Source organism: Zonotrichia albicollis, chromosome Z, assembly GCF_047830755.1.
Source record: "Zonotrichia albicollis isolate bZonAlb1 chromosome Z, bZonAlb1.hap1, whole genome shotgun sequence".
NCBI lineage: Eukaryota > Metazoa > Chordata > Aves > Passeriformes > Passerellidae > Zonotrichia > Zonotrichia albicollis.
The window spans coordinates 17,335,843-17,362,448 of record NC_133860.1 but is presented as its reverse complement, the minus strand read 5'-3'; the positions used below and the strand labels follow the sequence as shown (position 1 = coordinate 17,362,448).

General features: G+C 42.1%; 1 protein-coding gene across 1 annotated transcript in view; it reads left to right on the top strand.

Annotated features, from left to right (window-relative positions):
* ADAMTS12 (ADAM metallopeptidase with thrombospondin type 1 motif 12) overlaps positions 1-22,783 on the top strand; it is a 143,392-nt gene extending 120,609 nt beyond the window's left edge. Inside the window, exons 18-24 of the mRNA XM_074532749.1 lie at positions 4,538-4,748; positions 6,827-7,969; positions 9,990-10,142; positions 12,615-12,788; positions 14,347-14,493; positions 16,260-16,413; positions 19,076-22,783. Of these exons, the coding sequence (XP_074388850.1) occupies positions 4,538-4,748; positions 6,827-7,969; positions 9,990-10,142; positions 12,615-12,788; positions 14,347-14,493; positions 16,260-16,413; positions 19,076-19,281 (2,188 nt within the window). The 3' untranslated portion in view covers positions 19,282-22,783. The remainder of the gene's footprint in view (positions 1-4,537; positions 4,749-6,826; positions 7,970-9,989; positions 10,143-12,614; positions 12,789-14,346; positions 14,494-16,259; positions 16,414-19,075) is intronic.
* The last annotated feature ends 3,823 nt before the right edge of the window (positions 22,784-26,606 follow it).

Here is a 26,606-nt window from a genome sequence, read left to right as displayed (position 1 = left end):
ATGAAAAACATGCTACTAGACCACTTAATAAGAAATCAATAATTTATCAAACAGAAGCTATGGACAAATAATAAAATGGTTGTGGCTCTCACAAACCAGATCTTACCTCCTTAATCCATTTCAGGAAGTTGTAAACTGTTTAAATTGCAGATTTAAAATTACATATTTAAATTACTTCTGAGAAGTCTAAGCCTTAACATTCTTGCTTGTCGCCTGATTTTCTCTGTATTTATTTTATGCTTATTATTACACTTACTATTACACTTTCTCCTAAAATAATTCAGAGGAAAATGAAAGAAACATTAAAAATATCACAATACATGTACGCCCTGCTTTGATTCAGAACAAAATAAAGGTGGCTGGACAGCTGAGAGTTAAAATGTCATGCAGCCACTCATGTACTGCTTCAGTGATATTGCTTAGGTGAGTGCATTGAGACTGCAGTACAAATGCTTGCTTTTTTCCAGGTCATGCTATGGAGTATGGTTTCCAGTTGAATGTTTCTTTGGTATGCAGGTGTTTAGTCCCATACCTGTTAATGTTAAAATCAGTGGATACTACTTGAAAAAGAGTAGGATTTTAACTACTTAGAGCATTGTGAATAAAATTTTGCTTCCCCCTGTAAAGAAAATTGTCTGGAGCCTTTTTAACTTGACTACCCACTTCAACAGAGTAACCCTAAATAGATTATTTTAAAAGTTCTTGGAATCTGCTACTTGTTATCTGTAGTTATTGCATTGTCCTGCTTCCAGACTGCTTAGTACACTTCCAATAGCATAATAAGAATGAGAAATCTGTTTTCTATTCCAATGCACAGAGTGAGAATCCATGCACCATTGGTATTTACTGTGCCTGATGCTGGACAAATACATAAAGAAGCCAACAGTCTCTCTTTAGGAGTGACATGCCAAGATGGGAATGAGGGAGCTTTAGCCCCATAGCCTCAAAATTCCATGCTATTGCTTTTTCAACAGGAATCACACATCATTCACCACACATCTTCTCTGTATAGCTGAGGACTATGTCATAGGCTTTTGGGCTCTCCCTAATTTTTTACAAGCCTTAGAAATCCAGTTTGTGAGGAGAAGATAAGTCTCATTTAAGGCACCTGAATGCCATCTGAAAGAGTGAGATTTTCTTCCTATCTCTGTCCCAGGCTTGGTTGCAGAAGAGCTGAACACTCACACCTGCAGCTCAAAACTACCTGAAGTTATTTTTTCACCAGACAGGCTGCTCTCTGTTCTGACAGTCTGAGGAAGATCAGTGCTCATTTATTGCAAATTAATTACCTAAATTGTGCATTTTGCTTGTTTGTTTGCTACCACAATCTTTCCATGCCATGCCTGCCTATGGAGATAAGACAGTCATTTCACTTTGCAGGGATCTGTTGATGAATTAATACTTAAGAACCACTCAGTTGCTGTAGCAGTAAATGCCAGAGGTAGAATCAGAAACCAGAGGCAGGAACAAGTATTGGGTGCTGACTCCCATGAGGCTTTAGTGTCGACCAGCTTGTCCCAGTCTCTCTCCACAGTCTTTAGCTTGGCTGGGAGATCCAACATCTTGGCCATTTCCTCTCAGAAGCTGCATATTTAGAGCTCGGATTGCTGTGTTAATTCTGAATGTGCGTTTGGTAGTAACGTCCAGATTTGGTTATGCCTCTGCACTGCGGGGAGACAGCAAAAGCTCCAAGATAAGCAGAGCTTGGCAAAGCAGTCACTCAAGTGTTACTCTCTTCTCTGTGGTCCAGAGCCTGCTCTGGGGCATCCTGTACCAGAACAGTAAAAAGGATGTTGACAGTTTTGCCATCCTTGCTTTGCCTTTGTTCCCCTTTGGCTGAGATGCCACAGTTCAGGTCCTCAAGCAGAAACCACGAAGAGACAGGAGCACAGGTGATTCCATGTCAGGTTTCTGACTCTTGGATAATTAGGCATATGCATGAAAAAGGATATGAAAGGATGAAAACAGGAAAATGCAACATCAAAAATTCCAGTTAGTGTTAAGAGCAAATTTCCAGTTAGAGCAAGTTTTTTTGAAGTTAACCTGCACTGAGTGAGGAAGAAGACTACAGAAAAAATTACCTGGCTGACTGTAGTTTTATTTTGATCATGAAGATGGAATACAATAAAACCTTAATTCTGGGATTTTCTAACTGTGGAGTACCTGACTTTTTTGACTACTTCCACTGCTTTCAAAAGTGTTTTGTGTGCGACCGTTGATCACACACTGTTACTGCTGCTCAAGGTAGGTTCTGTGGTAAGCTCTGATAATTTATTGCTTAGAGATTGGTATTTCAATGCACCAATTGCTAAACCCTCAGTCAGAGCCATTTAAAAATGCTGAGGGGGAAGAGGTGTCAGTACCTCGAAATATGTAATCTGGTCCCATTAAAATTAATAGAGCAATTCACATATTTATGTTCCATTTGTGCGGAAATGTCAGCAATTTACAAGATTATAGAAGAGATAAAATTGTAAAGAAGATGCAAGAGATGATAACAACCCTGAAATGGCTTGATTCAGGTGGTGATAATTTACTCCTTTTTTTTTATTACTGTGTTCAGCTGAGGTGTACTTGCTTTTTATTTACTTGTTAGAGTTCCTTTGTTGTTTGCAGACCTGGAAGAACAAGAAACAATCTAAAGGAAGGCAAGAGGAGGAGAAAGATATTTTGAGTAGATATTTTGGGATATTTTGTAGTTTGATTTGGAAAGATTAGTTTATTTGGAAATATATATGTGGATTTTTTTTTAATCTGGTCCAGAGACTTCACCACTGGGTTGTGGTGGCAGTGGACTGCATTCTGGAGCAAAGCAGTCAGTGCACTTTGGGGTAACTTAAAAGGAAATGCTGTATGGATATATTACTAAACAGGAAGAAGATGGGTGTAGGTACCACAGAGAGGATCAGATGGCTGCACAAATAAGCTGTGTTGCAGCTTCATGGCTCTGAGTCTTGGTTGTTTATTCTTTAGTTACTAGGAAGGTGTACCAGTGCCTTCCACATCAGTGGCAGCTGACATGCAGTGGAAGTGAAAATGAATTAAGGAACTTGGAAACTGCAGTAGGGAAGGGAGAGGGATTATCAGCAGAGACAAAGCATAAAAACTGTTATAAATAAATCTGAATGCTGAACTTTGATGTATTTATCAGAATAGGTTTCTTTTGTCTCTAAGTTCATGGACATTAAAAGGGAAAAAAAAAAAAAACCAAAACAAACAAACCAAAACCAATAGAATACTGTTGGTTGTAAGCCAAAACCAATTTTTTCTGCCTTTTTTAATAGAAAGGTGTTTTCAAAATATATTGCTACTTTGTTTTCACTGTAAGGCTTTGTTGTGACCTCCTTGAAAACTCTGGAGCAAGCAATGTTGTTTAGGAGCTTTTGTGGCTTAGAGTTTAGAGCTGGGCCAGATTTTTCAAGCAGCAGCTTGAAGTTGTATTCTTGCTTAGGGCATGCTTAACTGAAGGAAAAAAGCTTTTCTTGGTTTGATGTTTTTTCCTTCTTTTTCTTCAACTATAAAGATAAATCTTCAGGTAAATGTCACAGTTGATGCCAGGGCTTCTCAAACTGTAGAAATCTGGAAATTTTTGCTCCCCTTTCGTATCACAGAAGGCAGATATGCTGATGCACAATCTGCTCTGGGTCAGCATGAGAAAAAATAGTTGGATGGTGCTGGAGAAATGCTGAGGTAAACCAAATGTAAAGGGAGCAGTTCTTGTAGGTAAGGTGTTTTGCACTGGAAAACACATAACATGTTATAGAGGAAAGTTACCCTCGCTTTGGTGGAAAATTACATACCATAGTATGAAAGACGGACTTTAATCATGACAGAGACACATAAGGGACTCCTTCCTACTTTGTTGAGGAGTTAAGTACAGGAAAGTGCAGCCTAATGCAGGCCTGTACACCATGCCCAGAGGGACAGTGCTGCAGGACACTGATCCCATGCAGCACAGCATTGGCTAACCTGGTTTTGGGGCTCTGTGCCTCCCTGCTTCCCCTAATGGGAAGAGGCCTTGTGGAGGGAGGTAACCCTTGGAGAACCAGTTTGAGTATTTGTGCAGTACTGGCTGCTTAGACTGGGTAAAGGGACCTTTCCCACCTCTGTGCTGTCATTACAGACTCCCCAGTGATTCTCATTTGTTAACTCTTCTGTACTGACATAGCAATAAACAGACAAACCATAGGATAGAGTAAATAGATTACTTGCTTACGTAGATTTCCTAGCAGTTCCTAAGATTTGGATTTGAAGGACTACCTACTCAGTAGATTTTTACACTTTATTGAAGCATGAGGCTTATTCCCCACTTCTCTCTGGAAATCCTGCCTAATTCTGTCTTCTCTGTTTCACTGACTGGCTGGTACTAGAGCACAGGGTGGGTGGGAGAGCTTGAGTGATCTGAACCTTATGTGAATAGCTTATATCTGAGCCCAGATTTTAAATTACTGTTTCTTTTTCTTGCAGTCTCTGACCTTTTCCTTGATGTGCTTGTGGTGGGTTGTTTTCTGATGTTTCTCACCCTGCTGGTTTTCAGGTGGTGGGCAGGGGAGTGGCAGAAGTGTTCGACCACGTGTGGCCCAACAGGGCAGAAGAAGAGAACTGTACTTTGCATCCAGACAGTGGGATCTGATGAGCAAGCACTGGATGTCACAGAGTGCCAGCACCTGCTTAAACCAAAGACCCATCTGTCATGCAACAGAGATATCTTGTGCCCATCTGACTGGACAGTGAGCAACTGGACTGAGGTAAATTCATGTTAGCTGAAACACTGAACTTTTTCTCAAAATTACCTATTATATTCAGCAAAAAGGACCAATGACCTGCTGTTTTGCCTTTTACACTTTTTTTCTAGAATACTTTTCTGTACTTTAATATGTTCACAAATCCTTTGTACATAAAAAAACCTCCAGCCCAGCTTCCTAAAGACTTTGGGCAGTGTTGCATGTTAACTTGCTGAGCTTTTGGGACTGTGGAATGTGGTGTGCTCAGTGCTAGACTTTGCGTGAGAGCAGTGGCTGCTGTGGGCCAGATTAGGGGGATAACTACTGTCATCTCTGTAGGTCAGCACAGCATTTTTAAATTCTTTACATTCATATCTCTTGCATCCAAAACTCTGCCTTTTTTGCCATAGCTCTGGAAACATATGGGAATTGTTCAGAGCTGCACCAGGAGATGTTTGGGTCGGACATTGGGAAGCATTTCTCTTCTGGGAGGGTGGTCAAACCCTGGAACAGGCTGCCCAGGGAGGTGTTCAATGTCCCCAGACTGTCAGTGCTTAAGAGAGCATTGGGACAATGCCCTTAGCAGAATGCTTTGACTTTTGGTCAGACATGAGGTGCTCAGGCAATTGGAGTAGGGGTTGAGGGTTGAGGGTCTCTTCCAGCTGTAAATACTGTCTTCCCTTATTTTTTGAAAACTCCACTCTCATCTTTCTCCTTCATCTTTTTTTTTCATTAGACTCACTGCTATGAGAACAGTCACATACTGAACTAAAAAAATCTTGTGACTCTATTGGATTGGTTTATGCTGCTCACAGACCACCATCACAAAATATTGAGATTTTTTGTTAATTGAGTAACCCCCATGTTTTAAATACCTGTGAAAAAATAGATTGAGCTTGCATGACTAGCAGTGCAATTATATAGGAATGGCACATTGCTTGTGCTCACGTGCAGTTGGATTTTATTTACAACTTACTGATAAAAATGCATTTTTACTTCTGCAGAAACTGGAGAGAGAGTGCAGGTATTTCACCTGCACAAAGGACAGGAGCTGATGAACCTGTTTACTGTGAGGCTACACTGGTTGCTTTCCTGCTCCTGTTGCTGCAGAGCATCGGGATGCAATATTATTTTATAGCTGTGAACAACAGAGTGCTCCAGCAATGCAAAGTCACTGGTGTTTCTACTGCCCTGTGACCCAGACTAGCTCCAAAATGAGTTAAATGTGTCAGGGACAATAAAGTCCTGGGAAAAGGAGAGTTTGTCACTTCATGTTGAGCACCTGGTCAGGCTTCCTTGATTCATAGGAAGAATTCTTCCAGTAGGGTTTTTTGTAACATCTCCACTCCTACTCAACCAGTCATCCAGCCTTAGCATCTCCAACCAGAGAAGTGTGGTTTTATAAAATCCGTAGTTGAGGCACAGCTGCTGAAGGCATGGCTGTGCCTTTGGGCCTAAGGATGAAAAAAATCACAGAAAAGAAGAACATCACTCCTTTTCTGCATCTCCTTAGCTCCCAGCACTCTTTGTACACAGCAGTGCTCTCATTTAAATAGAAGCCAGGTTGGCTAATTACCTTCTGTAGTCTCTAATTGAGGACAGACATGCTAGTAGCTCTGGCAGCAGTTCATGGCTGTACTAAGACTGAATGAAAAATCCATTTCATAAAGTCAGCAAGGGTCTGTGAGCTGCATGGATCACCACAGCAGGTTTGTGGCACTGTGAACAGCACTGAGCCAGTGAGGTGTGGGTTCAGGTCCAGGTTTTTAGTCTGTTTTTTTATAAATCTGGTGGAAAAGGTATTGACTAAATGACTTTGTGAGTCAATGAAGAAATCAAATTCTACCATATTAATTTAATATTTTGTCTTTGTCATGTAGTCTTTTTTCACTACTATTTCCCCAAGGTGACATTTACTGTTGAAAAATTTGGAAAGAACTCCATGGTAGCAGAACATCACTGGAATGAAAGGCTTGTTCTCCAGGAAAAGCTTTGTAATTCATTATTTGTCATGATGCTTCTTCATTATAAACAAATTCCATCTGATACTTCTGTGATGGGAGATTACATTAACAGGTACATTAATTCTGTTTCATTTGCAGTGCACAGTCACTTGTGGTGGTGGAGTAAGGACTCGTAATGTCACTTGTGCCAAAAATAATGATGAGCCTTGTGACAGTTCCAAGAGACCAAACTCTAAGGCCCTGTGTGGTCTTCAGCAATGCCCTTCTGCTGGAAGATTTCTGATTCCCCCACAGGCACCCAGAAGGGGCAAGATCATAATCAGAAAAACAACTGCTGATCCTGAACGGAGTCTTCCTCGCAGAATACCCAGGCCAAACCCCAAGTTCCATACAACAACAAAAATGCCCAAGCATGAAAGTGTAACTCCCTTTTTGCCTACATCCTCTGGTTTGGTCAATGTCTCAGGAAAAGAGGGAGCACCCAACAGGACATTACAGAGTAATTTTGCTGAATCAGGTGATGTTTACAATTACCCAGTTGTTTCTACTGAAAATAGCTCATATCAAAATAGTACTTCATGGCCTTTTCATAACAGCTTAAGTACTGAAATTATAAGGCGTGCTGAAAACACCTCTAAAAGTGAGCCAGTTTCTACTGCAGAGGGTGAGATGCAAAGAAGTGAGGACACTCCTGTTTCCTCTTTTACCAGTAATCCAGAAATAACTTCCAGCTATGATTACTTAACTGAGGAATCTGACAACACTGATGGGCCACTTGGAGTCAGCAAGAAAGCAGTTGTTCTCTTTTACAGCACAGAGCTCAGTCCTGACATCAGGACCAGAAGCACAACCTTGGACACTGCCTCTCCTGTCTCTCAGAATGAGAGTGTGACTTCTCAGAGCCCACCAGCATCTCCTCACCAAGACCTTTCTGTGCTCAGTCCTGTCAGCAGAGCTGCACAAGGGCTGCCATTTCCAACAGCAGCAAACTATGTCAGTCTGCAAGTTGATGTTCCTGTGGTGGAGGTAACAACCCCACAAGCACTGGTTACAGAAATGCCCACAGAGCTTGGGCATGCACCGAGAGACCAGGCTGACAGCAGAGAAGAAATAAAGCTGCCTGACACTGTAACCACTAGCACACAATCCTCAGCTCCCAAGCATGCTCTGAACAACCAAAGTGCAGCAGGTGTTTTAGTGAATGCCACAGACAACAGCCACATAATAACATCCAACAGTTTGCCTAGTGATGCCTACTGGAGAGTAGGCAACTGGAGTGAGGTAAGTTATTTTTTGCTAGTAAGAAGTGGAGAGTGTGAACAGCTGTCTGAAACACTGCTGAGGAAATGGAGTTTCTTAGTTTGTCACAATTTTCTGAAATCAGTATCATATATGTAAAATACCACAAAAAAAGGTGGTAACTTGGGATATCTAAAATTAGGTTGCTTACAGAGAATGAATATAGCCATCACAGAGCCTGGCCATAATTTACCAACTTTTATTTAATACCGTTGCCACTGTAAAGTTTTATTTTTATGTCAGCAGAGTTCCTTATATGCTAAAGGATTTTATATTCTTGAAGTCATGATACCTAAAGTGAGAGATGTTGGTGTCTGAACTAATCATCTCATTTTTTGATGGCCTTTTTTACCAAACTAGAGAGGGTCAGATCTGGAAGCCTCCTAGTGGTGATCTGCCTCTGTGTCTCAGTGCTGATGGAGAATGCTGTCCAGGGTCTGTTTCTGTGTACCTGTTTGCTCTTGGGTCTGCTGGGAATGATTCACAATCATAGAAATGCAGAAATTCAGGGCCAAAAAGGACAGCATGAGGTTACTAAATGTATCTCATGTCAGTGGAGGCATATCTAGACCCCCTGAGATGCGGATGTTGGATGCGGACAGTGGGTAGGACCCCTGCTCTGTCCTCAGTGCACCAGCCCTTGTTCAGGACATGTATTCCTGATGGCAGCTTAAGCTTTCATCTTGTGCCTTTCTGTGGCCAGGTGAGAATGGCCTTAGCTTCCCTTGTTCTAGTGGGACAGGTGAAGAATTCCCTCCTGCCCATATCCCTGTAAGAGAAAACCTGCTTTTAGATCTGCTTGAGTGCAAGACCCTACAAGAGAAGATCAAGGGAATGGTTGTGACCCCAAGCCCCCACAGCCTGAGCAAAGGCCTGTCATGCTGAGATGCTCCTGTCCCACTCATTCATCATCCACCTTGAAATATGTTCCTTATAGATAGCAAACATCTTCCTTACTGAAAATGAGGATTCTCTTATATGCATTCTCTTCTTTTATATATGCAGACTATGGAGGAAAATTGTCTTCTTAATAACTCTTTTGGGGTCTGACATCTAAATTCTTTCGAGATTTTCCTTGTGCTTTTTAAATAACTGGGGACTTTGTTTTTCTTGTCTGATCTTGCTTCAGTTTCATGACATATTTTATGTCAGTGATGTTCATTGTGGTCCCAGTGGACACATGGCATATAAAATCAACTAATTATTCACATTTTATGTATTACCCTCTTTGTGAATGCAGAAATGATGACTTAATCCAGGATTATTTATGCTGTTCCTCATGCCAGCTACAGGCTGCTTAGTGTGTGTTGAATTTGGCTCTACATGTATAGCTCACTGACCCACCCTTTCTAAGGCAGAAAAAAGTAAATGGTTTCAACCCCTCTTGCTTCAGAATAAAATGACAGTGTTTGGGGTTTTTTGTGAGGAGTGTGCTCTCTTGGGATGTGGACTGGAATAGTCAATATTCTCTTTCCTGAGACACAGTAATCCTCCCAGATGTTGAAAACACTCAGCCACTTCCTGAAATAATGATTTAGAGAAACATTTTCCTGTACAGTTTTCCTAAGATTCCTAATATTTATTTAAGATTTTCAGCATCATAAATTCAATTAGCTGACTCTCTCATCAGCAGTATTAGGTGTAGAGAGGGAACATGCTGAAGATTGGATGTAATTGCATTTTACTGTGGATCCCCAGAGATAACAGAAGAAAACAGTGGAACAGCTGGTACAGATTTAGAATGTCTCAGTGAGCAGGAGTTTGCCAAAGAAAAGAAGTGCATCGTATAAATCAGGACTGGTATTGTCCTAAGAAACCAAAAAAAGCCCTCCTTCAGAATATTAAGTAAAATTTGGTGAATTTCAAATCTTTTTTGGATGTCTCTGATAACATTTGTCATCTACAACAGCTCTAGATATTTATATTTAGGTTCCAGGATTGTTTCCAGAATAATGTTCTAACATTGAGTTTGCCCCTGGGCTTTCCTCTTGCCCTCATGCAGTGCTCTACAACCTGTGGAATGGGGGCTTTCTGGAGACATGTGGAGTGCAGCAGCAGGAACACATCTCACTGCCAGGACATGAAAAAGCCTGATCCTGCAAGGAGGTGTTATCTCCGTCCATGTGCTAGCTGGAAAACAGGAAATTGGAGCAAGGTAACTTCACTCAGGGCTGTGTATGAACAGTATGCTTGCAGATTTCAGTTGGTATGAAACTTCAAATATTTCATTTTTAAAACAATTATTTGCTCAGTGAATGCATACATGATTCTCAGTTGACCATTCAGCACTAATTCACTAATTTCCTGACCGAGTTATATCTGGAAACACATCTGCTGTGAATTTTGCTCTTCCTGTGGTGGGTTGTGCTCATTAACTCTGGCATCTAGAGCCAAAGCAGGATTCACTGCTCCTGTTCTTTGGAGCTGACAGGGCAAAGCTGTACACAGTTGCTTGTGACATCTTTTTAATCTCTGTCTCCAGGGACATATCCTAATTTTAAGAAGCAGTGGGAATTTGGGAAAGAGAGTTGTTGTGTTCCTACTCACCCTTGTCAGCATGTAATTTACGTGATCTGTTCCCCATTCATGTAACTTCTAAGTCTGGTCTGTGCAGGATTCTGTTTGGCCCTAGTTTTGTACCCATGGCCTGTTCAAGGGACAGAAGAGTGTCCAGGGTGCTAAGTGGAACCCAAAGAATTGTGCTTGAGCCCCATTTTGATATTTTAAGCTGTGTGAAGAGCACCTGGAAGGACTTAGGTGACTTCTGGAAGCTTATTACATTTTGTCTTCATGCAGTCTGAAAATTGAGTTTCAAACCACAGGTTATTTTTCAAGACTAAAAAGAGATAAACTACAAAATTTTGTTTTAAATATTTTTGATTTAATAAGGAAAACGATAGGTGTCTCAAACTTAGGCAGTATAGATCATTTCTGTGGACAATGTTGTTGCCATTGGGCTAGAGGGCAGATTGATACAAATAAAAGGTTATAGTTACAAAGCCTGTGTTATTATTGAGCTCTTAGACATAAAATTGATTTGTACAGGAATTACATGCCTCTTTAGAAAGTTCAGGAAAGGCCAAGGCTTTACATAACTACATTTAAACCTCTGAAATTAATTTTAAGAGATACATAGACATCCTGCCCTCTCAGCTACAGTAGGGCAATTTCACCTTCACTTTTTCTTCATAAATGTCATTGCTCTTGCAACTAGTGAATGATGGCCATGTCACAAAAAATAGCTAGCAATCAGGTTTAATGATAAAATATAACAGGAAGCAATTTTTTAAAAATGTCAGACCAGTTATGAAACAAGTTTGTGACAAGGGGCTTCTCCTATCAGATTTTTGTTGCCCTCCATTTTTTCCATCAAGTGAACTATACAAACCTAATTAAAGTTTCATATATTAAAAAAGGTTAAATTTTGTTTGCTTTGCAAGTGGCAATTGTTTTTTGTTACTCATTTCAAATATTTTGAAGATGTGTTGTCACAGCAAGACGTCTGGGTTCCCTGCTAGTGCAGTAGAGCCTTTTCTGTTTTCTACTCTCATTTAATTTTTCCCCTCCCCTGAAAGAAGAGTGCTTCAGACTAAATCTTGGAGTCTGTGTTTAATGCCAGATGTATTTTGCATATATCTTGAGACTATTGTACTCAGTTTCTTACAGAGCCACTTCTGTTTCTATTCAGAGAGACAGAAACCTGTCCTGTGGACAAGAGTAAGGATTCCCTTTCCATCCATTCTCCATCTCCTAGGGGAAGTATTACATTCAGGTTCCTTGCTCAACTAAAGGATGCTTATTTATGCAAAGGAAAACATCATCAGTTTCTATTTCATCATAGTGGTAAAGGTGAAAGGTGATCTAAGAAGCTTTCAGTGGTGCAGTTGGAATTGGCTTTAATTCTGCTTGAAGACAAAACATGTATTTTTCCTTATCCCTGGGGTAGGAAATTCAGTTCTTCATCAAGAGCAGGAAAGGTCCTTAATGTTGGTGCCTGGAGACAGGACCTGGTGATGCTGCATGAAGTTTGGAAAAAGCTCTGGCTAGCAAAGGGAGACTGGAAGGGTTCACATAGCTCCTCAGCAGAGCTATAAGCTGGGCAGTGATTTCACAGGCTGTGGGTGAGGCCCAAAGTGCCTCTCTCCTCCCTCCCACCTTCTCAAACTGAGGCTGCTCTTGGGGTATGAACTGTCCTGGTGCCATGGAGGTGCAAGGATACTGAGGGTGGGAGCTGCTACTCACTCCCTTCTCTCTTTGAAGCAGCTAAGGAACTGCTGCTGACAATATCCCTACATACAGAATCCATTTTTTGTATTTACTGTGCTAGGACTCTTTCACTATGGCATTTTTGGAAACAGCTGGCATGATTTCCCAATTAAATATGTATCCATAATATTAATGGCCATGGCAGTGAAGCAGGGGATTTGCTTACATGGCATGTTGTGGGCTGCTGTGAGGAAAGCCACAGCATTTAAGCCTCAGGACAGGTTGGTGTTACAGTAACCTGGAAATTCCTTCTGTTCAGGATGCTCACAGCTCAGGCTGTCCTGCTCTGTGCCTGGGGAAGGCACAGCCCCTCAGCAGGGCTCACCATGTGGAGATGTGCCCCTCTCTGTTTTGTGTGCAGTGCTCTGTGAACTGCAGCGGAGGCTTCAAGACCCGAGATGTTCACTGCATTGATGTTGGGGAAAAGCGGCTGCTCAGGCCTTTCCACTGCCAGTTACTCGGCTATAAACCACAGCTCAGCACTCGCTGTAACACAGAACCTTGCTTGCAATGGCATGTGGAGCCCTGGAGTGAGGTACTGTTCCTTAAGAGAAGCTTTGTGAGTCAGCAGTCTGCTTTCAGGTAACAGCGGCTGTTGGATCCCGTGCTGTCAGGTAAACTGTGCTCCAAGGAAGACATGCAGCTGGTGAGTTCTTGTGCATGGCTAGAGAAAAAATTAGTACAGGTGTTCATTATGCTTCACCAAATCATTCTTACAGCTGGAGCTTTAAATTACCATGTCCTGAAGGGGAGAAGCAGATGGCCTGGAAGAAAATTTGTTGTAGCTATCCTATTGGACCAGTAAATGTGGTTCATTTAGATGAATCCTTTTTGCTGCTGTTTTAATCTTGTGTTCTCATATGGCAAGTTTAGAATGTTCTTTACACTTTTGGACTGAACTTTTATGGAGCAAAGGCTTAGACCAGACATAAGATAAATCTGACTTTTGGTTCCCTTTGTAACGCAGATCTGTGCCAACCAACTCAGAGGCAGCCAGGCAAATATTTATGTCAGCTAAAGCATGTGGCCTGATTATATTTTAGAATTTAACCCCACTGAAAGCAGCTCTGGAGAACATGTGTGATGATATTTGATGATATTGTGGACCTAATGCATTGGAATTTTAAGGGAGGTGATCACATTTTCTTTACATTGCACTAACAAACCACACCTGGAGGAGACCAGGGTGTGCTGTCAGAGCAGTCAGCACAGGGAGAAAAATAAAAATATCTGAATGATTGCAATTGCTTGCCACTTAAAATACTTTATAAAAACACTAGTCCAACCCTGGAAGTTGCCCTGATGCTAAATACACTGGGTAGAAATGGATTGAAAGGGTTCGTTTATCAGATGTCACATATATTGTTCTGTCCTTAGGGGTGCAGTTCCTTGTAGGACAGTAACAATGCATTATTTAAAGTATATTTGATACCTTATTTCATTTCAGAGTATAAAATACTTCGTGTATTTCAAGCAGACTTTTTGAAAAAATAGTAAAAAAATTGGTGAATAAGTAATTCTAGAATTACTTATGACACAAGAATGTTTAAAAAATAACCTGGGTCTCTATCTTTGCATGACACTTTTACTGCCAAAGAGTTCAGTTGTTGTATGGATTGAATTTTAATGTTCCAAACCACCTCATAAGAAATGAGATGCTGCATCTTATGAATGTGTTGTGTCTTCCGTCAGTGTTACAGATTAATCCTGCTGACACGACTTCTACTCTAATTTTTGTTAGAGATGCTACCGGTGTTGGTGATGTTGATGGGCAGTTCTGTGTTGCCCGTTCTGTGTAGCCACTTCTACTCTGCCCTTTAATCCTTCCAGCAGTGTGTGCCAGGAGCAGCTTTTCCCCATGTAGTAGCTTCTTTTCCTTCCAGGCACATGGAGTAAGTGCTTCAGTGCAGAGCTTTTCTTCATGTCTGCACTTTAGGACTTGATGTGCTGCAAGCCTGTACATCTTTCTAAACCCATGGGCCTGTGACCATGAGTCCTTGTTATCTGTGGCCCCACATGTTCTAAATGAACCTTTGTGGTCTGTTTGTGGTTTCTCATGCTGTCCCACCCCTGGTGTGCCCCTCTCTCGGCAGTGTTCGAGGTCGTGCGGCGGTGGCCGGCAGCAGCGGCGCGTGTCCTGCCCTCGGGAGGGGCACTGTGACTGGAACAGGAGACCTGATCCCATGGCACCGTGTAACAGCCAGCCTTGCACTCAGTGGGTGCACCAGGCCTGGAGCCCGGTAGGATTCAGTTTATTTCTGGGCTTTTTTTGTCATGAGCTGGCCATATTTGGTCATGTTATCCATTTGTCTCTGAACCTCAGCACCTGTGGCAAGTACAGTTCCTTATGCACAACTGAAGCTGCAAGAGGAGAACTTCTGAAAACATTACTGAACATTTGATAGCCAGCTTATGTCCATTCCTTCAGGTGACAGATAATGTAGCTTCTGGTTTTTGTTGCTGTATTAGAAGTCATTGGAAGTCTGCCATCTTTTATCACGTCTAAGAACAAAGGAGTTTTACCATTAACATTCTTCCTCTGCACATTTGAAATATTCCACTGTTAGAGGCTATTGGAGGGGATCGAGTGATCCTCAAAACAGCTTTGGGGAATATTGTACTTGCCCACACAAAGAGAAATTCTGAATTTTGACCAACAGCCTCCTACATAGTACCTGGCAATCTTATTGAAAAATATGAGGTGTACCTTTGGGGAACCTTCCACTATCTGCTATACACATTTATCTATTGCTATACATATTTATCTATAAAGAAACTAGTATATCTAATAAACCTTTCCCTGCAGTTTCCTTAATAAACATTGCATACATTACAAGAACTCCTCACAGCATAATGAAATATTGAAGGAATGCTAAAAGAAGGAGCCACAGATCAGGAAACATTGGAGTCTCATTTAACACAGAAAATTCAATGAGTTGGTTTTGACGCAAAGCTATTAGATGGGATGTGACTATAATGTACTGTAGAGTCAGTGTAACACTTAAATATAGAAGTGAAGCACATAAAATAAGTAACAGAATACCAAAAGTTATAGCAACTATTTTACTTATTTATTAATTCCATATTGATGTATTCATTATTACTTTTACTTCATAAAAATATTTTAAACATCAATATAAAGTAGTTGCGAGAATGCCTAAGATCTTTCAGTCTACCTCATGCCAGTACTATTGTGCTTCATGTACAGAGATACACATTAGAAAGGGGATAATTTGCAGAAAAATTACAGAGGTTCCACTCCTGTCTTCATCTCTTGTGCTTCATTAGCTGACATTCTCTATCTTCTGAATTCTTTATCTCATTTATCTGCTGGCAGTATTTATCTGTAGAGAAAAAAACAAACAACTAATTGGCATTCTCAGGTGCTCTGGGAAGTCACAAGAATTAAGTACATTTACAGAATTATAAAGGAAGATATTTTAAAAGTGTTTGGGTTTTATGGCCTTCTGTGTGCAGTCAGAACAAGCAGCTGGCTTTTCTTTTGTGGATAAAGAAAGGGTAACCTCTGTTTAAAAGCCAGGAAAGAAACAAAACCTTGTTGGACTTTTTTTTAAAATCTTAGTTTGGTCATTTATAGACCTAACATTGCAGTTGGTTATTCGTGTTTAACTTATATAGTCAGAAAACACAGGAAGCAAAAACTGTCCTAATTTTTGTGAATTTGGTTTAAGTCTTTTCTATTGTAGGACTGGCGTTGCAAGTCATCCCTTTCCTCTGTAGAAAACAGTCCTTTCCCACTGTTTACACATTCCAAGATGCTGTATTTATACCATTTACCCTCTGCTGTATTCTGCCAAATCTGGCCAAAATGCACCACGGAGGTGTCTGGATGGAGCATACAGTACACAGATTACAGGAGTGGCATTGCTTCTGGGTCACAAGGCAGTTTTAGCTTTCTGTCACATTACAGAAACGGCTCAAATATTGCCATATTGCAAAATTTCCATGTAAAAAAAATTTATGTATGTTAAAATTACTCTTTCAGTGTGCTGTTTCTTGTGGAGGGGGCATTCAGCAAAGAACTGTGAAATGCATGAATACAGAAACTAATGAAACTGAAGATGATAGTATGTGTCTGGATAAAGCCAAGCCCACAAAATACCAGAAGTGCAATCTGCAAGAGTGCAGGAAAAATACAGGTAGAGTAATACACATGCATGAAAAATTTTTCTCCATTTCTGCTAAGATTCTGCAAAAACTGAGATCTGACTCTATCAGCTTCTTTTGAGTAGCATGGGCTCAGTAATTACAGATCACCCTGGCCTGCCACTGCTCAGTTGCTCTGTTGGCAGAACCACACTGTTGTCTCTTCCAGCACTTCTGGCCTTGTGTTGCCATGATGGGGAGCATGCATCCCTCATTTATGACACAACTAAATTAGTAGGTCTGATTGTATTGGCCTGTTTTAGGTAACTCAGGGTGCAGGGAGGACTGTGGAAGGACACACATTAAGTCCAAACAGTTTCCATTTCTTAAGATAGATCACTCCATGGAAGCTGTAAATTCTGGACTGGGAGTGCAAGCAAGCAAATTCTTACATACACTGTAAAAAAACACTTGTAAAGAAACCAGTGTCCCGTAGGACGAGACTGTCCAAAATCGATTGGTGAAGAGAAGTGCTCTTGTGAGTCAGGGTGTCCTGTACCTCTGTCCTTCAAAGGCCCAGGAGCTCAGCTATGTAAATTGTTAATAACCCAAAAAAAGAGGCATCAGGGGAAGGGGGAAGCTTGCAGAAGGAATAATATCTTTATGAGCAGTGTGTGTACTGCTGCATCCAGGAGGTACCCTCAGATAAACAGCAACATCTCACAGCTCTTCTAGAAAAGCTTTCAAAAGCCTTTTGGAGCATGATCTTCCCTGTTAGTCAGTGCTAAGGGTCCAATTTGACAGTGAGACAATGGTTTGAATCTGGAGGGCAGTGTGGATCTGACATGCTCTTGAGAGTGATGCATCACTCCTGCTGCTGTTCAAAGAATTTTAGCACATGTTTTGCCCTGGGGTGGATTGGTCTGCTTATTTCCTGTCCCTCTCGTGTTCTGAGAGAAAAACTCAGATAAATACTGCCTACACACATTAGTAAGAGTAACTTCTGTGACTAAAAGTTCAAGTGGCCTGTAAAACATAATAAATGCCCTACTGGGTAAGCACTGGTCCATGCAGCCCACCCTTATGTCTCCAACAATGGCATTAGAAAATGCAGCTTAGCAGGAATGCAGCAGGTTGGAGCTTTCCTGAGATTCATTTCCATGACAGTCCTCCAGCATTTCCAACTGACGTATATTAGGAATATTAAAAGTTCTCCATGTCGTGCCTTTTTATTTAAACTTTCATTAATATGTTGCAACTCTTTTTGGTGCTGTGGTCTGCTTCCACCCTCTCCTGTGGCAAGAAGTTCAAAAAATCATGGAATTGTCAAGGCTGGAAAAGACCCTCAAGACTATCCAGTCCAACCATCCACCCAGCTATGCCGCTGTAACCCCTGAGCCACTCAAACACATCACCCAGATCCAGATGCCTCTTGAACATCTCCAGGAATGGTGACTCCACCACCTCCCTGAGCAGCCTGTTCAATGCCTGACCATCCCAACAGTGAAAAAATGTTTTCTAAAGTTAATCTGAGCCTCCCCGGTCTCAGCTTTAGGCCGTTTCCTCTTGTTCTCTCACTGTGGATGTGGCAAGATAGGCTGACCCCCACGTCACTGCAGCCTCCTCTCAGGTGACTGTACAGGCCTGCAGTCCCCTGGGTCATCCTTCTGACCCTCCCAGAGATGGGAATTACATTTGCTGACTTCCAGTCAGGAACTTCTCCAGTTAGCCAGGACTGCTGGTAGGAGATGGAGAGTGGTTTGGCAAGTTCTCTCACCAGTTTCCTCTTCACTCTGGGGTAGGTCCCATCTGGGCCCATAGACTTGTGAGTGTCTTAATTGGCAAAGCATGTCCCTAACCATCTCCTCCTGGGTTATGGAAGCTTCTTTCTGCTTCCCATCCCTAACTTCCAGCTCTGGGGGCTGGATATCCCGAGGACAGCCATTCTAGAGGTTCACAGCCTGGTGTGAAAAAAAAAAAAAAAACCTGCTTTGATCTGTTTTAAATTACCTTTATGCAAGTTTTCTTTGAGTTTCCCCCATTGCAGTGTTGAGGGATTTGCTGGAGAACAACCTTGCTAATATATCATCTTCCTTCTTTTGCACACCTTGCCTTCTCACAGCTGAGGACCTCCAGTTTCTAATATCTGGCTAAATCTGGCCCAGCTCAGTCCCTCAGAGCTACCACAGACCCATCACCACGGTGGTGCAGGCAGCAGCAGTCCCTGCCATGTTCTGATGCTGCAGGAATCAAGGCATAGCCAAGCTGAACATGCAGCTGCATGTGCATTGTCTGCACTCTCCTGCCTGCCCTGGCTGGCTGTGCAGCACCCTGCCAGCCCATCATGCTCATCTTAGAGGCAGTTAGTTACAAGAATGCAAAAGTACCAAATTCAAATCATTGTTGCCAGGCTTTCTCTGGCAGTCCTTATCAGCAGAAAAGTCAAAGTGGAAAACATAGATCAGCTGTGTCTGCCACAAAAGTAAAATCTCAGTGAACAGTCATATTTCCAAAACAGAAGGTCATGTGTTCACTAAAAGATCCTAGAATTTCAGTGGGAAGTCAAGCTGACCCTTAATACAAGGGAAGAGAAAGCCACCATGAATAACACCCTTAACAGACATGACCATCTGGCATAGAGCAGTTCAAAATTCTAGAAATACGGGGAGTGTGTCAGCAAAATGCAGCTAATTCTTGTCATCTTCTTCATTACAGGGCTGCCCTGCAGCAAAGACCAGCTGTCAGTTCACTTCTGCCAGAGGCTGAGAGGCATTGGCAAGTGCCTGCTGCCATCAATACAGACTCAGTGCTGCTTCACCTGTAGTCAGCCCCGAATTCGGAGCAAAGCAAGACATGGAGATCAGCACGGCTTCAAACAACAAAATTACACTAAATCTAGAAGTAAACCACCTCAAAACTAAGAAAACAACAATCAGGCAGCTTGGCACTAGCTGTTTATTCTTGTTTCCTTGAATAGAGCTTCTGTTTACAAGTTTTACCTTCCTTATTTTTTTCTGAACCATCCACCATAAATGGAAATCTGTGATTAAAACTGGGAAAGCACATCACCTAGGGTTATCAGTCATAATTTACTGCTTCCATTTTTTCTCTGTAATAGTCCAAAGTTTATAATGTAATTTTCAGTGTATCAGCAGCTAGTACTACTTAGGCATTCATAGACACTAGAAACAGGCTTGCAAGAATTTTCTGGGTTTTTTGTAATGAATGTTTAACTTGTTCTTCCATCTCTTTTCCAAAACCCACTTGAGACACCAGCACTGCTTACTCAAGAGTGCTTAGTGAAGGTGGCCCTTGGAGCAGCAGACACATACCTGTGCCATGGGCCAGTTCTCTTTATGCTCTCTTGCCTTTCGTTTTAGGAATCAAGGTGAAGTGGCAATGTTTCTCTAAATTCATTGCTCACTTAATAGACTTAAAAGCAGAGTTTTGTAATATCTGATTATGATAGGCAGGATGAATTCAAACTTGTTTTTTCAGGAGAAAAAAAATCTTTGCTTAGTACTTGACTGAACCTCTAAAGGATACCTCAGCCATAATCTGTTCTTGACAGTTTTCTTCTGCTACAAATGTCTTGCTGTAACCTGAGAAACCCATAAAATGTGGGATGTTAAGTTCTCAGATATTTTTTAAGCAGCATTTCTTGGTACCACAAAAGCTAAGACATCTGCATCTACCACCTTAACAGTCATAGAATAGTTTGGATTGGAAAAGATCTTTAAGATCAACAATTCCAGTGCTGCCAAGTCCATCACTAAACCACACCCCTAAGTGCCATATCTATATGGTTTTTTACACATTTAGGGGAAAATGAAGCAACGTCTTTTAGACAGTTTTATACATTCCATCTGATAGAATAATTTCAGTGTAAAGAAAAATTTGGTTTTGCAGATCTTTTGCTAGATAGGCAGTAACATTCTTATGTATCATCTGTAGTTCCTCTCCATTTAAAATTAACTGTCCAAGGCCATTTGAAATTGGATAAGGCAACCAGCTCAATGCTATTGCCAGTCTCTATAGCTGCAGGTATTCAGACACAAATGATACATGTCAGCATCACATAAACAGCTGTCAGGAAATTGGTGGAGCATAAAGGTTGTACCAGCTTGTTCTGCAGCAAAAATTTAACCTCAGAACTTACCCTTTGGAAGAGGTAGTGTTCTCTCTCTCTTGACTTCTCACTTCCACCAGTTTTATGTGAGTGATTAGCTCCATTTAGTTCGAGAGTGTTACAGCTGCTGAACAGAGAAGCAAGGAACTTTCACTGTAATGGTTTCCAGACTTTACAGCATAAAGAATAAAGGAGTCACACAGTGAGAAAGCAAAAGACTTCTAAGCTGATATAGGTAAGGACAATTGGAAGTTGAGTCTTTTGCATTTAAAAAGTCAAATCTTTCTCTTCTTTGACACATTAAAGGAAATAGCAGTGAGCTGGCCCAGCTAAACAGTTTTGCTAATTTCATGTTAACTTACGTGATGGAATTCAGCTTTACAGAGTTAAAACTTTCCTGCAGCTTCAAATGGAGCATGCAGGCATTTCAACAGGAAATTACCATACTACATTTTGAAATCAATTTTACACCATCAGCATAAAGGCCAGCTAGCAACTGGAAGCTGTGTAATTCACACAGATGTTCAGTGGCAGAGCTATCGTGCCATCCAGTATTTCCTGGTAGAGCATAAGCCCACGTTCACAGGAGCACTCTACCACCTCACTCACGGGACTTTTCCCACAGTGTAAATGCATAATTACAGTGGAGCTGAGGGCTCCTGGGGCAGCAGCCTGAGGCACAGAGTAGTGTCTGCAAACCTCAGGCCCCAGGCATGAGGGCACCCCTAGTCAAGTAGCAAATCTGTTTTGCTAGTGAAAAAAATGCCAAAACAAACTTCAGGGAACCAAGACCGAACCTTTTAAACAAAGCTGGGCATTTTGAAAAGAGTTGGACAAGAGTGGATATTTAGATTCCTTTGGAATTCAGTAGGATTTAGACACCTTGGTTCTTCTGGCTTTTTTGAAAATCTTCAGATTTGCACCCTACTTACCTTACAATTTCAGATTTTGTAGTACAGGGAAATGCACATTTTATGCAGTATATGGTGAGACACATAGTCCCAAATCCAAGTGTCACTGTGGTTACAGAACTGTGACTAGCAGTAGCTTTTTTTCTAGACAGACTTTATGAAAGTTAATAGATGTATTTCAGCCTGGCTTTAATGTATTAACCTAGTGATGGCCACAAGTCAGATTTCAAAGGTTTGTGTCCTTTGGCTAAGGACTTAGTTCTTCACTTGAAGGCTCTGGGAGTTCAAAATATGCAGCATGGTTAGATTTATTAACCTCTGTGATGGCAATATAACTCCAGTTTTAGGTGCTGATAAAACAAAATCCACTGTTAAAAGTGTGGTGCTAGGGTAACAGACATGGGGATGACTTGCAATGGTGCATGTGTGTGCATGCACACACTCTTACATTAATGTATGTCTGTGGTGTTGCTGGCCAATGCCAGACATGATGCTTTTTAAGTTTCACAGTTTGCTTCTCTCCTCCTGGGGACCCTTTGAGCAACAGAAACCTGGGCAGTTCTTACTCCTCTGGACATAGAAGTGTTGAATCATGCAGGAGCAGAGGTGTTGTCCTGATCCAGGAAGGATTTGGGCAGGCTTGGGCTGTGGATGTACAGCAGTTCTCTGACAGCCTGGCCTGGTGGGCAGTGCAGCTCCTCACATTCCCAAAAACATTCTGTAGGATTTGGGCAGGACAAAGCTCCGGGTCAGATTACTCTGTGCACAGAGGTACCTGCACAACATTTTACCCACAGAGGTCAGCAGAAGGAAGCCACCAGGAATTTGGCTTAATGAGAAAGGAGCTGACTGAATGGATGTGGTGCAGGTTGGAGGAAAATGCCTACAGGAGTTGTCCTTCCCAGTGCTTCTTAGGGCTACTGTGGAGTTAAACCATTTCTGCCTCCATTGTTTTCTTCAGGGAGCTGTTATTTCATTTGAAACGAATTAAAAGTGAATAAATTATATTATGGATATTAGTCAGAATAATCATTCTACCCAGGGAAACGCAGTCATTACTGTTTCTCAGCTTAAAACTTTAAGAAAAATACTGTGACAACATGAAGTGTTTAACAGAGCAGTGCCACTGCTATTATGACACAACTGTTCTTAAGTAAAGGTGGATTTATGATCTGAACCCAGATGGTCATTAGTCTCAAAACTGAATTGAATACTAACTGCAGAGGTGTATTATCATTATATTATTGTATTAGCCTGAGACACACATCAGCTTCAACAGAGTGCTCAGGAAAAAAATGTGTATTTGTCACATTCACAGCTTGTTCTAACATTTCAAGGTTTAAAAAGCAAACTATGATGTCATATTTGTTTCAAGCTTCAATAAATGGCATTGCATATATTTGATGTCTCTGGTATTTTGTGTTTCCAGTGCAAGATTTGTATAATGGAATTTCCAGGAAAAAACTAAAACTTTAAAAATATATTTTATATGTCAGAGGTCCCATCACTGAGTTGTTTTGGTGCTTGATACTCCAGCATAAAAAAGATCATTACAATGGGTGAGAGGAAAAAAGTAGAAGAATACGGTGATAAGTAAAAATATACACTAAAAGGATTCATTAATTCCTATGAAATATAGGAGATCTTACCACTTCTAGGGGTTAAGCAGATATGTCTTAATTTTTTGGCAGCAGGTGAGAGTGTCTGTTGTGTCTATTGAGGAGTTGTATATAATATTACCATGCCCTGTCCCCCCATCCTGAATCTCCTCAACACTCGAGTTTTGCCAGTCCTGCTGCTGCCCATGCCCAGAAGCTTGGTCAGACCAGCCCTGATCCTTGATGTGCTGCCCAGGAGCAGAGTTGGGCTCGGGCAGAGAGCGCCCTCAGCTCTCACTCTGTCCCCAAACCCCACCCCAGGCCTCCCTGCGTGGGCCCAGCCTCACAACAATACCCTGTGGAAGTCGCAGGATTTGCTCCTCCTTGCTTTGTGGCCTCCAGCCCCCAGGGGCAGCGCCCTGCACAGGGTGAGCTGATCTGAGGAGGGATGGAAGCTCCCTCTGCCTTCCCAGGTCCCCTTTTGTGTTCTGGAGGAGCCAGGGCTCAGCACAGCCTGGTGAGCAGATCCCGTGGGAGGCCCACAGCCCGCCTTGGCTTGGCCCAGCAGCACTGTCACACAGGAATGTGGGGCTTTAGGGAAGTCCCTGCCTTTTGCCCAGGCCTCTGGCAGCAGGGAGCGGCTTTATTGAGGTGGCCAGCACCCCAAACCCACCCTCATTTGTGAGTTCATTAACAATGGCTGATTTGCTCTATTATAGAATGGATTATTTATTTAATAGACACAAAGCTAACAGACATAAGAATTAAACCAAACTAATACTACACAGGAATAAGGACAAAAAGAGACTACTAGAAGGTAAATACAGAGTGAGGTTAACCTATCGATGTTACAGCTAGTGAAGAAATAATATAACTTAGGATTCAATGTATCTTACCACCCCATTGTTGGTGGAGCAAATATCAAGATCCTTTCCCTCAATCCCCAGGGAAGTAACCATGTGTCCAAACTCTGTGGAGAGGTCTCTCACACTTTCAGAGTGTGTGTGTAGAGGCCTTCTACCTCTGTGATAACTTGTGTGTCATTCATAGTTTGTAGAACAGGGTCTCTTAGTCAAGAATATTTCTTTTATCTCTTCCCACATTGGGTCTCCATACTAAGATGTTGATTCTTAGCTGAGGCCTGAGCCCTTTAGATGCCAGATGCCCCTTGCTGAGCCTTTCAGGCCAGGTCATCTCTTTATGCCCCAAATCTCTGGTGAGGGGACATCCTGCCACCAAAGGAACTGCGTGTTGGCTGCCCACATCAGCTCAAAATTAAACCAGCATGGTGACAGGATGAGGTAAGAGAAGGGGATTTCAGGTGGGGTACTCCAGACAGAGGTACTTGATGCAGCAGAACTGATAGTTTAATTTTGTAGATATAGAAATACGATACATTGCAGACTTAAGAGAGAGAAATTTCAGTCTTGCTGAATGTCCTGTCCTTGTATTCAGAGGATATTCAATTCCTGTCCTTGTATTCATGTATTCTCATGTTCCCTGGAGAACAGGAGTTGGTGCCAGACATCTCTTGGATTGGCTGATCTGACTGTGTTTCAGAATGGTGATTAACAAGGAACATGGTATATTGCTGCTGCCCAGCACAGCAGCCTCCCTAGCTCTTATGCCATCATAGAATATGGGGAGCTCAAATGAGGTGAGCTCATTTCTGCCGCCACTTATTTCTACCACTGATTGACCCCAACCTCCTATTTTGTCTTTGGGACAAATGCATATACCTCCAGCACACTCACAGAACAAAACCTGGGACGTGTCAGCCAAGGAGTACAAGTTTCTCCTACAGATGCAGTAAGAATGAAGTAAGAATGAAAACAGCAGTAAAAATGAAAAATAGAGCAGGGAATGAAAAATAACCACAAGACCCTCAGAGAGGACACCCACAGTCTGTAAGCTCTGTCAGGGTTTTTAAAGGATTCTCTGGAAACCAAGGAGCTGCTAAATAACCTGGGCATCACTTGATGCCAACTTGGTATCACAAACTAATAAGAAAATATCAAGGTTCTTGAAGGCTTCTTTTAATTTACTGTTAGCATTATGAGTCATCAAGTTATCATTTGCTAGATAAAAGTTAAAGATTTGGGACAGAGGAAAATATTTTCCTGGTGGGATTGGATGTTTTAGAAGGCAGTCTTTTGCTATATCTCTGGAGTTACCTCTATCTCTGCCATGTTCAAAGCAGGTGACATGGTCTGGATTCAGTGATTCAGTGTCTTTGAGTGGGACCTGAGATATCAGAGAATGAATTGTAGAATCACAGAATGGTTTGGGTTGGAAGAAACCTTAAAGATGATCCAGTTTCAACACCCAGCTATGGCCGGGGACACCTTCCACTGGACTGGGTTGCTCTAAGCCCCAACCAGTCAGGCCTTGAACACTGGGTTGCTCTAAGCACCAACCAGTCAGGCCTTGAACACTGCCAGGGATGGGGCAGCCACAGCTTCTCTGGGCAGCCTGTGCCAGGGCCTTACCATCCTCACAGGGGAGAATTTCTTCCTAATATCTAATCTAAACCTACCTTTTATCAGTTTGGAGCCATTCCCCATTGTCTCGTCACATACTTTTACAAATAATCTCTTTCCATTGTTCTTGTCAGCTCCCTTCAGGTACTGGAAGGCCGCGATTAGGTCACCCCTAATCCTTTTCTTTTCCAGGCTGAACAACCCTGATTGTCTCAGCTTTTCCTCATAGCAGAGGTGCTCTATCACTCTAATAATCTTGGTGGCTCCTCTGTGCTGGCTGCAGCAGGTCCCTGTGGTTCCTGTGCTGGGAGCCCAGGGCTGGATGCAGTGCTCCAGGTGGGTCTCAGCAGAGCAGAGCAGAGGGGCAGAATCCCCTCCCTGCCCTGCTGCCCACGGGGCTCTGGGTGCAGCCCAGGACACGTTTGGCTCTCTGGGCTGGGAGTGCCATGGCTGGGCCATGTGCAGCCTCTCACCCCCCAGTCTGGGCAGAGGGCACTGCAGTTTGCTCTGGGGCTGGTGATAAGGAAAGCTCCCACTTGCCACACTGGCATGGTTGAGTGATGGCAAATGTGGCATTAATGGGAAACTGCCATAAGGAAAGCTCCAGGGTGAGGGAAGCTGATCAATGAACTATCAGAGAGGGAATGTTTTATTGCAACCCCATCAGGACTCACTGTGAACAGAAATGCAGTGAACCTTCAAGCTCCCCACATGCTTATTTATACAGATGGCAGTCATGGAGATACTGTGTTTCCTGTTTATTCTCCTATATCTGTTATTTGTTTCATACAATAGCTGAACTAAGGAAGCTTGACATTTAATTACCACTGTGTTCACTTGGAAGTATATTTCCTTGTTGCTTGGCTCTGGAAGTAAAAATATTGTCAGGTTATAATAAATGGGAGCATGAATCAGACTCATAACAAACAGTGCTGGCCGATAAAATCACTGTCCTGTGCTGCAGAGCCTGTCTGAAGGCTAATGAATGGTGGTCTTTGGCAAGTTCTTTTCTATGTGACGCTGTCACTCGTCCCAGCCCTTGTGGTAGTCATTGCAAGTCACTGGAGTGCCACATGCACTGCAAGACAAGTGAGATTTTTTTGTCCCCTAGCAGCTGTGGGTGTAGAA